The 14072-nt window shown below is 51.3% G+C and overlaps 1 protein-coding gene and 1 pseudogene across 1 annotated transcript; one reads left to right on the top strand and one right to left on the bottom strand.

Annotated features, from left to right (window-relative positions):
* LOC135534387 (DNA-binding protein RFX7-like) overlaps positions 1-11521 on the top strand; it is a 23317-nt pseudogene extending 11796 nt beyond the window's left edge.
* Positions 11522-12019: 498 nt separating this feature from the next.
* Positions 12020-12993, bottom strand: LOC135534388 (putative proline-rich protein 21; the record flags this gene model as incomplete). Its single annotated transcript, XM_064961405.1, has 1 exon — positions 12020-12993. A coding segment is annotated over one exon (974 nt), but the record flags the coding sequence as incomplete, so codon positions are not given.
* Positions 12994-14072: the final 1079 nt, after the last annotated feature.

Genomic DNA, 14072 nt, shown 5'->3' with positions numbered 1-14072 from the left:
TGGGAGGACAGTGTGCAACACATCACACCCGGAGGACACTGATCTTATTCTGATCACATTCTGATCAGAGTTATTGTTTGATATTGTGATTTTTTTTGCCTAGGTATTTTTTTTTTACATGTCCGTTCCGGACAACGTAATAAATGTTATACTTGCCGCGGGCGTTAGTGTCGAGCCCTGCAGGATGTGACGTCATGTCATCTTGTAACTGTACATCTGACATAGTGATCATCAACGTTGACACAGTGTATGATATGAGTTTTACGATATGGAAAATGTGAAGTGCACATTTGGATTCACGGATGTTTGGCTCTGCTTGATTTGACGTCAAAGCAATATTTATTACAATCCTCAACGTCTCATTGAGTCCTCTTAATTTACAGCATTTCCCTCATTTAGACAACAAAAAAAGTAGCAAAAATGTATCAATTAGCGGGAGATAGGGGCAATTTCTTGTCCTGTGCTGTATGTATCTGCCATTTTCAACCCCTGTAAGGGTAAGAGTGTAAAGGGCTCCAGGCAAAACTGATCCTAGATCTGCATTCCTCCTCTGAGACCGGGGCAGTATGTATCAAGCGTCTCAGAGTAGGAGTGCTGGTCTAGGATTACATTTACATTTACGTCATTTAGCAGACGCTCTTATCCAGAGCGACTTACAAATTGGTGAATTCACCTTCTGACATCCAGTGGAACAGCCACTTTACAATAATGCATCTAAATCATTAAGGGGGGGGTGAGAAGGATTACTTATCCTATCCTAGGTATTCCTTGAAGAGGTGGGGTTTCAGGTGTCTCCGGAAGGTGGTGATTGACTCCGCTGTCCTGGCGTCGTGAGGGAGTTTGTTCCACCATTGGGGGGCCAGAGCAGCGAACAGTTTTGACTGGGCTGAGCGGGATCTGTCCTCTTATTTATTATGATATAAAAGGCTAAACTGATCCTAGATCTGCACTCCTACTCTGAGAGGTTTTCTGAATAGTGGCCCAGATCTACATGACCTTGGGCCCAGATCTACATGACCTTGGGCCCAGCTCTACATGACCTTGGGCCCGGCTCTTCATGACCTTGGGCCCAGATCTACATGGCCTTGGGCCCAGATCTACATGACCTTGGGCCCAGATCTACAAGACCTTGGGCCCAGATCTACATGACCTTGTGCCCAGCTCTACATGACCTCGGGCCCAGCTCTACATGACCTTGGGCCCAGATCTACATGGCCTTGGGCCCAGATCTACATGACCTTGGACCCAGATCTACATGACCTTGGGCCCAGATCTACATGACCTCGGGGCCAGCTCTACATGACCTCGGGCCCAGCTCTACATGACCTCGGGCCCAGATCTACATGACCTTGGACCCAGATCTACATGGCCTTGGGCTCAGATCTACATGACCTTGGGCCCATATTCTATGCCTTAGGAGTGTTACTTCCTCCTTCACCAGTAATAATAAAAAGTAATTTTGATCTTTTACCAGATGCTTACAGTCACACTGAATACATTTTACGTATGGGTGGCCTCGGGAATCGAACCCCTGACCCTTGGCATTACAAGCGGCCGTTGTCTAACATGGTCCCACTGTGTGTTTCTCCCGGCAGGTCCAGAGGAGCAGGCAGCTGATGACATCCCCTAGCCCGGTGGGGTCCGCCGAGGGGAAGGTCATGCCAACGGTTAACTTCCAGGTGGTCACCCACACCCAGTCTCTGGCCCACAGACAGTCCCCTAAAACGCCCCAGAACATCTCAGCCAGCCCCGTGGGAGACCGCCTGGCTAGGCACAGGTAATAATGAGAATCATCATCATCATCATCATCACCATTTATCATAATAATAGATTTTATTTCTACAGAATACTTTAGATACACTATTGGACGGTTTTCCGGACACAGATTAAGCCCACCCTACACTCTTAGTAAAAAGGGTTCCAGAAGGGTTTCTCAGCTGTCCCCATTCCTTTTTGGGAGAAAAAAAACAATTATTCAAAGAGGACAAATCATGGATGTTATGCTGAGAGGTAGGTATTGATTCTCCCCTGTCCTCAGTGATTCTCTTCAGTGATTCTCTCTGTGATTCTCTTCAGTGATTCTCTCCTCAGTGATTCTTTCCACAGTGATTCTCTTCAGTGATTCTCTTCAGTGATTCTCTTCAGTGATTCTCTTCAGTGATTCTCTTCAGTGACTCTCTTCAGTGATTCTCTCCTCAGTGATTTTTTCCACAGTGATTCTCTCTGTGATTCTCTTCAGTGATTCTCTCTGTGATTCTCTCTGTGATTCTCTTCAGTGATTCTCTCCTCAGTGATTCTTTCCACAGTGATTCTCTCCTCAGTGATTATCTCCTCAGTGATTCTTTCCACAGTGATTCTCTCTCAGTGATTCTCTTCAGTGATTCTCTTCAGTGACTCTCTTCAGTGATTCTCTCCTCAGTGATTCTTTCCACAGTGATTCTCTCCTCAGTGATTCTCTCCTCAGTGATTCTTTCCACAGTGATTCTCTCTCAGTGACTCTCTTCAGTGATTCTCTCCTCAGTGATTTTTTCCACAGTGATTCTCTCTCAGTGACTCTCTTCAGTGATTCTCTCCTCAGTGATTTTTTCCACAGTGATTCTCTCCTCAGTGATTCTTTCCACAGTGATTCTCTCTCAGTGATTCTCTTCAGTGATTTTTTCCACAGTGATTCTCTCTCAGTGATTCTCTTCAGTGATTCTCTCTCAGTGATTCTCTTCAGTGATTATCTCCAGTGAACAAAGTGACAGGATGAAGTTTTATAACCCAACCCTAGCCTGTGGTTGACCAATTAGAATTCATTGCAATAAAACTGGGCCAATGGCCAAATAACAAGTATCCTATTTCAGGCTCAATGTATACCAATGAGAACTTACCATGTCGCGATGAGTCCCGGACTGAAATTCCTCCCATGTCTCTGACCCATTGATCATTAATCCCCTATTACATAAAAAACAACACTATTTCCAATGACCTTTAGTACTGTATTGACCTCTCGTCCTCTTGACCTTTACTACTGTATTGACCTCTCGTCCTCTTGACCTTTACTACTGTATTGACCTCTCGTCCTCTTGACCTTTAGTACTGTATTGACCTCTCGTCCTCTTGACCTTTAGTACTGTATTGACCTCTCGTCCTCTTGACCTTTAGTACTGTATTGACCTCTCGTCCTCTTGACCTTTAGTACTGTATTGACCTCTCGTCCTCTTGACCTTTAGTACTGTATTGACCTCTCGTCCTCTTGACCTTTAGTACTGTATTGACCTCTCGTCCTCTTGACCTTTAGTACTGTATTGACCTCTCGTCCTTTTGACCTTTAGTACTGTATTGACCTCTCGTCCTCTTGACCTTTAATACTGTATTGACCTCTCGTCCTCTTGACCTTTAGTACTGTATTGTCCTCTTGACCTTTAGTACTGTATTGACCTCTCGTCCTCTTGACCTTTAGTACTGTATTGACCTCTCGTCCTCTTGACCTTTAGTACTGTATTGACCTCTCGTCCTCTTGACCTTTAGTACTGTATTGACCTCTCGTCCTCTGCGTTGTGTATTTATCTTCAAAATATTCTTACAACCCTTTGCGGAAAGGGTTCTACATGGAACCCACAAGGGTTCTAACTGGAACCAAAAGGGTTCTAACTGGAGGTTCTAACTTCAACCAAAAGGGTTCTAACTGGAACCAAAAGGGTTCTAACTGGAGGTTCTAACTTCAACCAAAAGGGTTCTAACTGGAACCAAAAGGGTTTTAACTGGAGGTTCTAACTTCAACCAAAAGGGTTCTAACTGGAACCAAAAGGGTTCTAACTGGAGGTTCTAACTTCAACCAAAAAAGGTTCTTCAAAAGGTTCTCCTATGTGGACACCCGAAGAACCCTTTCAGGTTCTAGATACAGTAGCATCCCTCAATCATAGCCCTTGTAGCTAAAAAGCTAATTCAATGAACATTCTCCATTGAGTATTTTTTTTAGTCCAAGAAACCAGCCCTATATGGTTTGTGTTAATAAACTATTTCCATCTCCTGACGCCACAGGTACCCCCAGATCCTCCCCAAGCCCTCTGCCACGGGGGGCATCACCCTGCGTTCGCCCCCCACCCTGCTCATCACCAACAGCCCCATGAAAACCCACCACGTGATCCAGCCCCAGCTGGTCAAAATGACCGCCATCTCCCTGACCCAGAGCAACACTATCAGTACCAGCAGTAACAGTATGGTCCTCAGGCCAGCTTCAGCCTCGGCCGGGATGGGAACCACCACCACCTTTACCACCATCGCTGCCCTAGAGGAGGTCCAGCAACAGGGACAGAGCCAGGGAGGCCCCACAGCCACCCCACAATGCCCTGCAGTACGGCCTGGCGCCCCGGCCTCCACAGTGGCTCCTGAGGCCATCATCACTGACCCGGGCGTTAACTCTGATAAACTGAGCACCATACAGACGTCCCCCGGTGGGTCCAATCGTCCAGAGAGGGCCACTAAGTACCGAGCGTCCAGCGAACCCTCGCTCCTGGTCATATGCTCCCCAGGACCTGAAAGAGTTGCCACCAGGACCAAAAGCTACCCTTCCTCTAGCTCCCCTCCCCCCTCTGCCACCAATGCAGCGACTATTAGGGTAGAGACCAAGCAGGACAGCAATAACAACAACAGCACTGCCAACTGTCACCAAGAAAGTCCTTTTTATCTGACTGTTGTGCCCTCGGCCAATCAGAACACTCCTAGCGTCAGAGGAAAGTCCTCCTCGTCCAATGGCTTATCGGCTGTTACCCCATTGACTGCTAGAGACTCCTCCTCCTGTGCGTCACGTTCTATGAGTCCCCGGAAGCGAACCGGCCCTGGTCTGGATTCCTCCCACGTGATCCCTGTGAAGCGTGTCTTCATCTCCCAGCAACCTTTAGGTGTGACCTTTGACCCCAAACCAGTGGTTACCGCCGCTGTCAAGAGGGTCCCAGCCAGACAAAGCACGCCGGCCCGACCGAGAGCGCCTGTCGAGTGACGGTGAAACAACACCTAGTGCCCACGCAGATCCTGGCGCTGTCTGACTCGCCCGTCGCGAACGCAGAGATCTCCTCCTTGTCCTCGCAGACTGTCAGTGTGAAGCCCCAGTCCTCCTCGTTGCTGCTTGTTAAACAGGAAGACCAGTCCTCTCTAACTCTACGTCTCAGCACTGTCGGCAGTCACACCAGCAGCACTGAAGCCTCTGGTACAACCACCACCGCAGTGTCTGAGCAGCAGCAGCAGCAACAACAGGCCTTACTACAGCAGATCACAGCAGGGACAGTAGGAGCACAACAAAACTCTGTCTCTGGGATGGCAGTAGGAGCACAGCAACACTCTGTCTCTGGGATGGCAGTAGGAGCACAGCAACACTCTGTCTCTGGGATGGCAGTAGGAGCACAGCAACACTCTGTCTCTGGGATGGCAGTAGGAGCACAGCAACACTCTGTCTCTGGGATGGCAGTAGGGGCACAGCAACACTCTGTCTCTGGGATGGCAGTAGGAGCACAGCAACACTCTGTCTCTGGGATGGCAGTAGGAGCACAGCAACACTCTGTCTCTGGGATGGCAGTAGGAGCACAGCAACACTCTGTCTCTGGGATGGCAGTAGGAGCACAGCAACACTCTGTCTCTGGGATGGCAGTAGGAGCACAGCAACACTCTGTCTCTGGGATGGCAGTAGGAGCACAGCAACACTCTGTCTCTGGGATGGCAGTAGGAGCACAGCAACACTCTGTCTCTGGGATGGCAGTAGGAGCACAGCAACACTCTGTCTCTGGGATGGCAGTAGGAGCACAGCAACACTCTGTCTCTGGGATGGCAGTAGGGGCACAGCAACACTCTGTCTCTGGGATGGCAGTAGGAGCACAGCAACACTCTGTCTCTGGGATGGCAGTAGGAGCACAGCAACACTCTGGCTCTGGGATGGCAGTAGGAGCACAGCAACACTCTGTCTCTGCGATGGCAGTAGGAGCACAGCAACACTCTGTCTCTGCGATGGCAGTAGGAGCACAGCAACACTCTGTCTCTGGGATGGCAGTAGGAGCACAGCAACACTCTGTCTCTGCGATGGCAGTAGGAGCACAGCAACACTCTGTCTCTGGGATGGCAGTAGGAGCACAGCAACACTCTGTCTCTGGGATGGCAGTAGGAGCACAGCAACACTCTGTCTCTGGGATGGCAGTAGGAGCACAGCAACACTCTGTCTCTGGGATGGCAGTAGGAGCACAGCAACACTCTGTCTCTGGGATGGCAGTAGGGGCACAGCAACACTCTGTCTCTGGGATGGCAGTAGGAGCACAGCAACACTCTGTCTCTAGGATGGCAGTAGGAGCACAGCAACACTCTGTCTCTGGGATGGCAGTAGGAGCACAACAAAACTCTGTCTCTGGGATGGCAGTAGGGGCACAGCAACACTCTGTCTCTGGGATGGCAGTAGGGGCACAGCAACACTCTGTCTCTGGGATGGCAGTAGGAGCACAGCAACACTCTGGCTCTGGGATGGCAGTAGGGGCACAGCAACACTCTGTCTCTGGGATGGCAGTAGGAGCACAGCAACACTCTGTCTCTGGGATGGCAGTAGGAGCACAGCAACACTCTGTCTCTGGGATGGCAGTAGGAGCACAGCAACACTCTGTCTCTGGGATGGCAGTAGGAGCACAACAAAACTCTGTCTCTGGGATGGCAGTAGGAGCACAGCAACACTCTGTCTCTGGGATGGCAGTAGGAGCACAGCAACACTCTGTCTCTGGGATGGCAGTAGGAGCACAGCAACACTCTGTCTCTGGGATGGCAGTAGGACCACAACAACACTCTGTCTCTGGGATGGCAGTAGGAGCACAGCAACACTCTGTCTCTGGGATGGCAGTAGGAGCACAGCAACACTCTGTCTCTGGGATGGCAGTAGGAGCACAGCAACACTCTGTCTCTGGGATGGCAGTAGGAGCACAGCAACACTCTGTCTCTGGGATGGGGAACATGAAAAACACAATGTTGGAAGAGACAGCTGCAGGATATGTGGAGGAGCTGCAGAAACAGGCCTTCACTCAGACTGTGAGTGCTTATTATGACCCACTATGTGTCTCTATGAGTCTCTTTGGGGCTCTATGGGTCTCTATGGGTCTCTATGGGGCTCTATGGGTCTCTATGGGTCTCTAGTACATGGGTCTCTATGGGTCTCTAGTACATGGGTCTCTAAGGGTCTCTAGTACATGGGTCTCTATAGGTCTCTAGTACATGGGTCTCTATGGGTCTCTAGTACATGGGTCTCTATAGGTCTCTAGTACATGGGGCTCTAGTACATGGGTCTCTATGGGTCTCTATGGGTCTCTAGTACATGGGTCTCTAGGGGTCTCTAGTACATGGGTCTCTAGGGGTCTCTAGTACATGGGTCTCTATGGGTCTCTAGTACATGGGTCTCTATGGGTCTCTAGTACATGGGTCTCTATGGGTCTCTAGTACATGGGTCTCTATGGGTCTCTAGTACATGAGTCTCTATGGGTCTCTAGTACATGGGTCTCTAGGGGTCTCTAGTACATGGGTCTCTATGGGTCTCTAGTACATGGGTCTCTATGGGTCTCTAGGGGTCTCTAGTACATGGGTCTCTAGGGGTCTCTAGGGGTCTCTAGTACATGGGTCTCTAGGGGTCTCTAGTACATGGGTCTCTATGGGTCTCTAGGGGTCTCTAGTACATGGGTCTCTAGGGGTCTCTAGTACATGGGTCTCTAGGGGTCTCTAGTACATGGGTCTCTATGGGTCTCTAGTACATGGGTCTCTATGGGTCTCTAGGGTCTCTAGTACATGGGTCTCTAGGGGTCTCTAGGGTCTCTAGTACATGGGTCTCTAGGGGTCTCTAGTACATGGGTCTCTATGGGTCTCTAGGGGTCTCTAGTACATGGGTCTCTATGGGTCTCTAGTACATGGGTCTCTATGGGTCTCTAGGGGTCTCTAGTACATGGGTCTCTATGGGTCTCTAGTACATGGGTCTCTATGGGTCTCTAGTACAGTATATCAGGCTAACTATTTTTCATTTGTGGAGTTTACAAACGTTTGTTAAAGTGTCATTCCACAATATTATAACAATGGACACATTTCTTATTAAAATGTCATTTGATGTTTTTGAAATCATCCTTGTTGGGTAATACCAATAAAACATTGTCCCTCCTCCTTTTGATTGTCAATACAGTTATGTTCTATTTCATTCTGTTCTAGATCGCAGCAGACCACGCCAAGCAGCAGGCCCTGGGTTCTACCGACCAACACCAACTCTCCAACATCATGTCCCAGACCTCAGACTCCTCTGATCAGTTATCTGGCCTTCACCAGGAGATGGTGGACTTTGCCTCCTCAGCCTCCCAGCACGGCTCCACCATGGACTACTTCTCCTTCAACGATGACGATATGACCCAGGACAGCATAGTGGAGGAGCTGGTTCAGATGGAGGAACAAATGAAGCTGAAGGGCCTCCAGCCGTTGTTCAGTAGCTGTGTGGATAATATCTCTCTCCAGGGACAGCCTGGGGGCCCCCAGGGGCCCATCCTCAACACTCACCACCAGGGGGATAGTTCCTCTTTCTACCAGTCTGCCCATAGCAGCATTACCCCTACCCTGACTCCAACCCCTACCCCCACGGAGATGACTCTCGGTGGGCACGAGCTGACCAGAGAGAGCCCCTGTTGCCATCACAGCATGGCCCCTATCACGCCCGTGGAGGGGCCTCTAGGAGGCCGACACACCCCTATAAGCGCTCTGTCTAACTGTTCTAGCGGCATCCCTCCCAGCCCTGTGGAATGCAGGAACCCGTTTGCCTTCACCCCTATCAACTCCAGCATGACAGGGGGTCACCGCGATGCCTCCGTGGTGTCTGTCTCCTCCAGTCCCATCAAGCCCATGCAGAGACCCATGGCCACGCACCCAGATAAGGCTAAACTGGAGTGGATCAACAACCGCTACAACAGTAGTGGTACTGAAGCTACTGGAGGAGTCGGAGCGGAGTCAGGTTCCGGGTTATCCATCTCTAACCACAGCCTTGGTGGACTCCTGCCTAGTTACCAGGATCTAGTGGATGACCATTTCCGTAAGCCGCACGCCTTCGCTGTCCCGGGCCACAGTGGCCAGTCTTTCCAGGCTCAGTCCAGACAGCAGGACGGCAGCCATTTTGGACATCTCACCCCCATCTCTCCGGTGCAACAGCAGTTGACCAGCGTATCGACCACACCCACCAACACGGCGACCAAACAGGACGAGAGCTTCGCTGTGCCCGCCCCTTTGGACAGCAAGGGTGGAGCCTTGTCATCAGGGGGCGGGGCGTTCCGTTGCCGCAGCGTCAGCCCCGCCGTGAGTCAGATGACCTTCAGCGGTACCGTCACAACCCCCGACGCCGGCACTACCACTCGATTGGTTGTCTCGCAGTTTAGTTCCCCCATGACCTCACAGGAAATACTCATCATTCTGTCCAACAGCCAATCGGTGGCGGCAACCTCCACAGCATGGCCCAGCGCAGCCAATCGGTGCCCTTAAACATCATGATGCAGAGCGTTGTGGAGATGCAGGGCATCCAGGGACAGCAGCAGAGTAATGCCACTAAGATCACCAACGTCCTCCTGAGTAAGATGGACTCTGACGTGAACGACACTGTGAGGGGCCTGGGCATCAACAAACTCCCTTCCAACTATACCGCCCGCATGAACCTCACCCAGATGCTGGAGAACCAGTCTCAGAGTCAGACTGCCCCTGGGGGCTTCACCATTGGAGGAGATGGAGGAGGAGGGGGGAACGTCCACCAGTCTCAGCTGCAGACTGTCAGCTCCAGCCCTGCCTCTTTCGAGCTCCAGCAACACGGGGGTTATCTCACCAGTACCGGAGGAGGCGGCGGGGAGATGAGCTTCAACCAAGCACAATCAGGCCCTGGTGGTGAGGATGTGGACCTGGAGCTACAGCAGATCCAGGAGCTTCAGGAGGCCTCAGGACAGCTCCATCCCCAGCTACTACAAACCCAGGCTAGGCCGCTCCAGAGTCCCCAGCTCCAGAGTTCCCAGCTCCACATTCCCCAGGCCCAGCTCCAGAGTCCTCATTCCCAGCTCCACCCCAGGCCCAGCTCCAGAGTCCTCATTCCCAGCTCCACACTCCCCAGGCCCAGCTCCAGAGTCCTCATTCCCAGCTCCACACTCCCCAGGCCCAGCTCCAGAGTTCCCAGCTCCACACTCCCCAGGCCCAGCTCCAGAGTCCTCATTCCCAGCTCCACATTCCCCAGGCCCAGCTCCAGAGTTCCCAGCTCCACATTCCCCAGGCCCAGCTCCAGAGTCCTCATTCCCAGCTCCACACTCCCCAGGCCCAGCTCCAGAGTCCTCATTCCCAGCTCCACACTCCCCAGGCCCAGCTCCACACTCCCCAGGCCCAGCTCCAGAGTCCTCATTCCCAGCTCCACATTCCCCAGGCCCAGCTCCAGAGTCCCCACACCCAGCTCCAGAGTCCCCACCCCCAGCTCCACATTCCCCAGGCCCAGCTCCATTGTCCCCACACCCAGCTCCAGAGTCCACACACCCAGCTCCAGAGTCCACACACCCAGCTCCAGAGTCCACACACCCAGCTCCAGAGTCCACACACCCTGCTCCAGAGTCCCCACCCCCAGCTCCACATTCCCCAGGCCCAGCTCCAGAGTCCACACACCCAGCTCCAGAGTCCCCACACCCAGCTCCAGAGTCCACACACCCAGCTCCAGAGTCCCCACCCCCAGCTCCACATTCCCCAGGCCCAGCTCCAGAGTCCCCACCCCAGCTCCACATTCCCCAGGCCCAGCTCCAGAGTCCACACACCCAGCTCCAGAGTCCACACACCCAGCTCCAGAGTCCACACACCCAGCTCCAGAGTCCCCACACCCAGCTCCAGAGTCCCCACACCCAGCTCCAGAGTCCCCACACCCAGCTCCAGAGTTCCCAGCTCCAGATTCCCCAGGCCGGGTTCCAACTCCTCCAGCCCATCACCACCCAGCAGCAACAACAACAGGATGAAGAAGACAAGGCACAACAACAGCTAGACTTCAACAACACTGTTAAAGACCTGTTAGATGACGGAGGCCTCAACGTCCACGCTGAAGGCCTCAACCCTAGCTCTCAGCTGGTTGGTCAGGTGGCCTCGGAACTCAACGCCGCTGTGGCGTCCGACTTCACCAACGACATCAGGCTGACCTCCGACCTCTCCAGTAGCATCACAGACCTGAACACGTTGGACGCCGACCTGCTGTTCGATCCGTCCAATCAACAGCAAGAACAGTACGAAGACGCCACACTGGAAGAGCTGAAGAACGATCCTCTGTTTCAGCAGATATGTAGTGATACTGTGAACTCCTCGTTCGACTGGCTGGAGTGCAAAGACCAGCCTACTACTGTAGAGATGTTGGGCTAATGATGTTATTGTGTGTGAACGAATGAAGCTCATTCCCTTATATAGTTTACTATGGGTCTTTGTCTATTGGCCCTAGTCAGAAGCAGTGTACAATATAGGGACAAGGGTGTGTCAATTCAGATACAGACTGGCTTAAAATAAATATGTATATTTATGGGGTTTGTTTTTTTATTGTTTTGTCAGGGAAGAAAAAAACTTCTGGACTCTCGGCCGTTTGTCCAGGGAAAAGTGCCATCCTCACCTGGAAATCTCTTTTATTGTTAAGATATCTGAATCACAATCCATTACCACTTAATTTCACCTTCCTATGAAATCATCAATGAGTATATTTCAAGTGAGTGAAGATATGGTCTGGTGGGACGTGGTCTGTGAGACGTGGTCTGTGAGACGTGGACTGAGAGACGTGGACTGTGAGACGTGGACTGTGAGACGTGGACTGTGAGACGTGGACAGCGAGACGTGGACAGCGAGACGTGGACAGCGAGACGTGGTCTGTGAGACGTGGTCTGTGAGACGTGGACTGTGAGACGTGGACTGTGAGACGTGGACTGTGAGACGTGGACAGCGAGGCGTGGACAGCGAGACGTGGTCTGTGAGACGTGGACAGCGAGACGTGGTCTGTGAGACGTGGTCAGCGAGACGTGGACTGTGAGACGTGGACAGCGAGACGTGGACTGTGAGACGTGGTCAGCGAGACGTGGACAGCGAGACGTGGACTGTGAGACATGGTCAGCGAGACGTGGACAGCGAGACGTGGACTGTGAGACGTGGACAGTGAGACGTGGACAGTGAGACGTGGACAGTGAGACGTGGACAGTGAGACGTGGTCAGCGAGACGTGGACAGTGAGACGTGGTCAGCGAGACGTGGTCAGCGAGACGTGGACTGTGAGACGTGGTCAGTGAGACGTGGACTGTGAGACGTGGACAGTGAGACGTGGACAGTGAGACGTGGTCAGCGAGACGTGGACAGCGAGACGTGGACTGTGAGACGTGGACAGTGAGACGTGGACTGAGACGTGGACAGCGAGACGTGGACAGCGAGACGTGGACTGTGAGACGTGGACAGTGAGACGTGGACAGCGAGACGTGGACAGTGAGACGTGGACAGCGAGACGTGGACTGTGAGACGGGACAGTGAGACGTGGACTGCGAGACGTGGACAGCGAGACGTGGACAGTGAGACGTGGACAGCGAGACGTGGTCTGAGACGGGACAGCGGTCGTGGACTGTGAGGCGTGGACTGTGAGGCGTGGACAGTGAGACGTGGACAGTGAGACGTGGACTGTGAGACGTGGACAGCGAGGCGTGGACAGCGAGGCGTGGACTGCAAGGCGTGGACAGCGAGGCGTGGACAGCGAGGCGTGGACAGCGAGGCGTGGACTGTGAGACGTGGACTGTGAGACGTGGACAGTGAGATGTGGACAGTGAGACGTGGACAGTGAGGCGTGGACAGTGAGACGTGGACAGTGAGATGTGGACAGTGAGATGTGGACAGTGAGACGTGGACAGTGAGACGTGGTCAGCGAGACGTGGACAGCGAGACGTGGACAGTGAGATGTGGACAGTGAGACGTGGACAGTGAGATGTGGACAGTGAGACGTGGACTGTGAGACGTGGACAGTGAGATGTGGACAGTGAGATGTGGACAGTGAGATGTGGACAGTGAGACGTGGACAGTGAGACGTATAATGAACATCACACAGTTAAACCATATCTTCCTATGTTGTGTGTCATTCAGTAAGGCAATAGTTTTATTCAGAAATCATCTAACACATAGGACATCTGGCGCAAAATCACACAATCACATAATCACACTCACAAAATCATATAATCACACTCACAAAATCACACGATCACATAATCACACAATCACACAATCACATAATCACACAATCACACAATCACATAATCACACAATCACATAATCACACTCACAAAATCACATAATCACACTCACACAATCACACGATCACATAACTCACACGATCACAAAATCACATAATCACACATTTGCTGTAGGATGTAGCATCCTGTTTTAGTGCTTCAAAAGTGAATCCAAACTGAAAAATACAACATTCCAAGACAACTTAATAACACGCACATGACATTTTAGCAGTACATTTGCCTGCCATGTCCGAACACTAAAAGGGTAGCATCCACAAGCTACCAGGTGCTGAATTTAAGACATCTCCATCATGCATCATATTGAAACCAAATCAATGGCATACTGGTTCATATCTGAACAGTTTAAATGTCAGTCTATATATGCTACTTGTACTGTTCAATTAGGAAGAGATGGAGAGGGATTTTGAAGAGGAAGATGAGCTGGATTCGCTAGTGCTGGTAGTCTTATCTGGTGAAGAACCAATATGACACTCCTAGGAAGGGAAGCTACAACAAACATGGCTGCCTTATTTTCAAATCTTACGCCATCCCTACAGACAGACTGTATATAGTACTATATAGTAGTACATAGAATCTGCACATTCTACAACCGATTCTATAATTCTAGAACTGATTCTATAATTCTAGAACCATCCAGAGCTTCACCATTCATATCAAGGCAGCTGTTTAAACTCTGATAATGTTTTCAATACTTTTTTTCCTTATGATTCTATTTTTATTTGCAGTGTCACTTGAGGCATCCATCCTGTATAAAAACACTTACTTATTATCAGTTGTA

This window comes from Oncorhynchus masou, unplaced genomic scaffold, assembly GCF_036934945.1.
Source record: "Oncorhynchus masou masou isolate Uvic2021 unplaced genomic scaffold, UVic_Omas_1.1 unplaced_scaffold_3339, whole genome shotgun sequence".
NCBI classification, from domain to species: Eukaryota; Metazoa; Chordata; class Actinopteri; order Salmoniformes; family Salmonidae; genus Oncorhynchus; species Oncorhynchus masou.
Note: the sequence above shows the minus strand (reverse complement) of the source record. Positions and strands in the feature narration are given on the sequence as shown.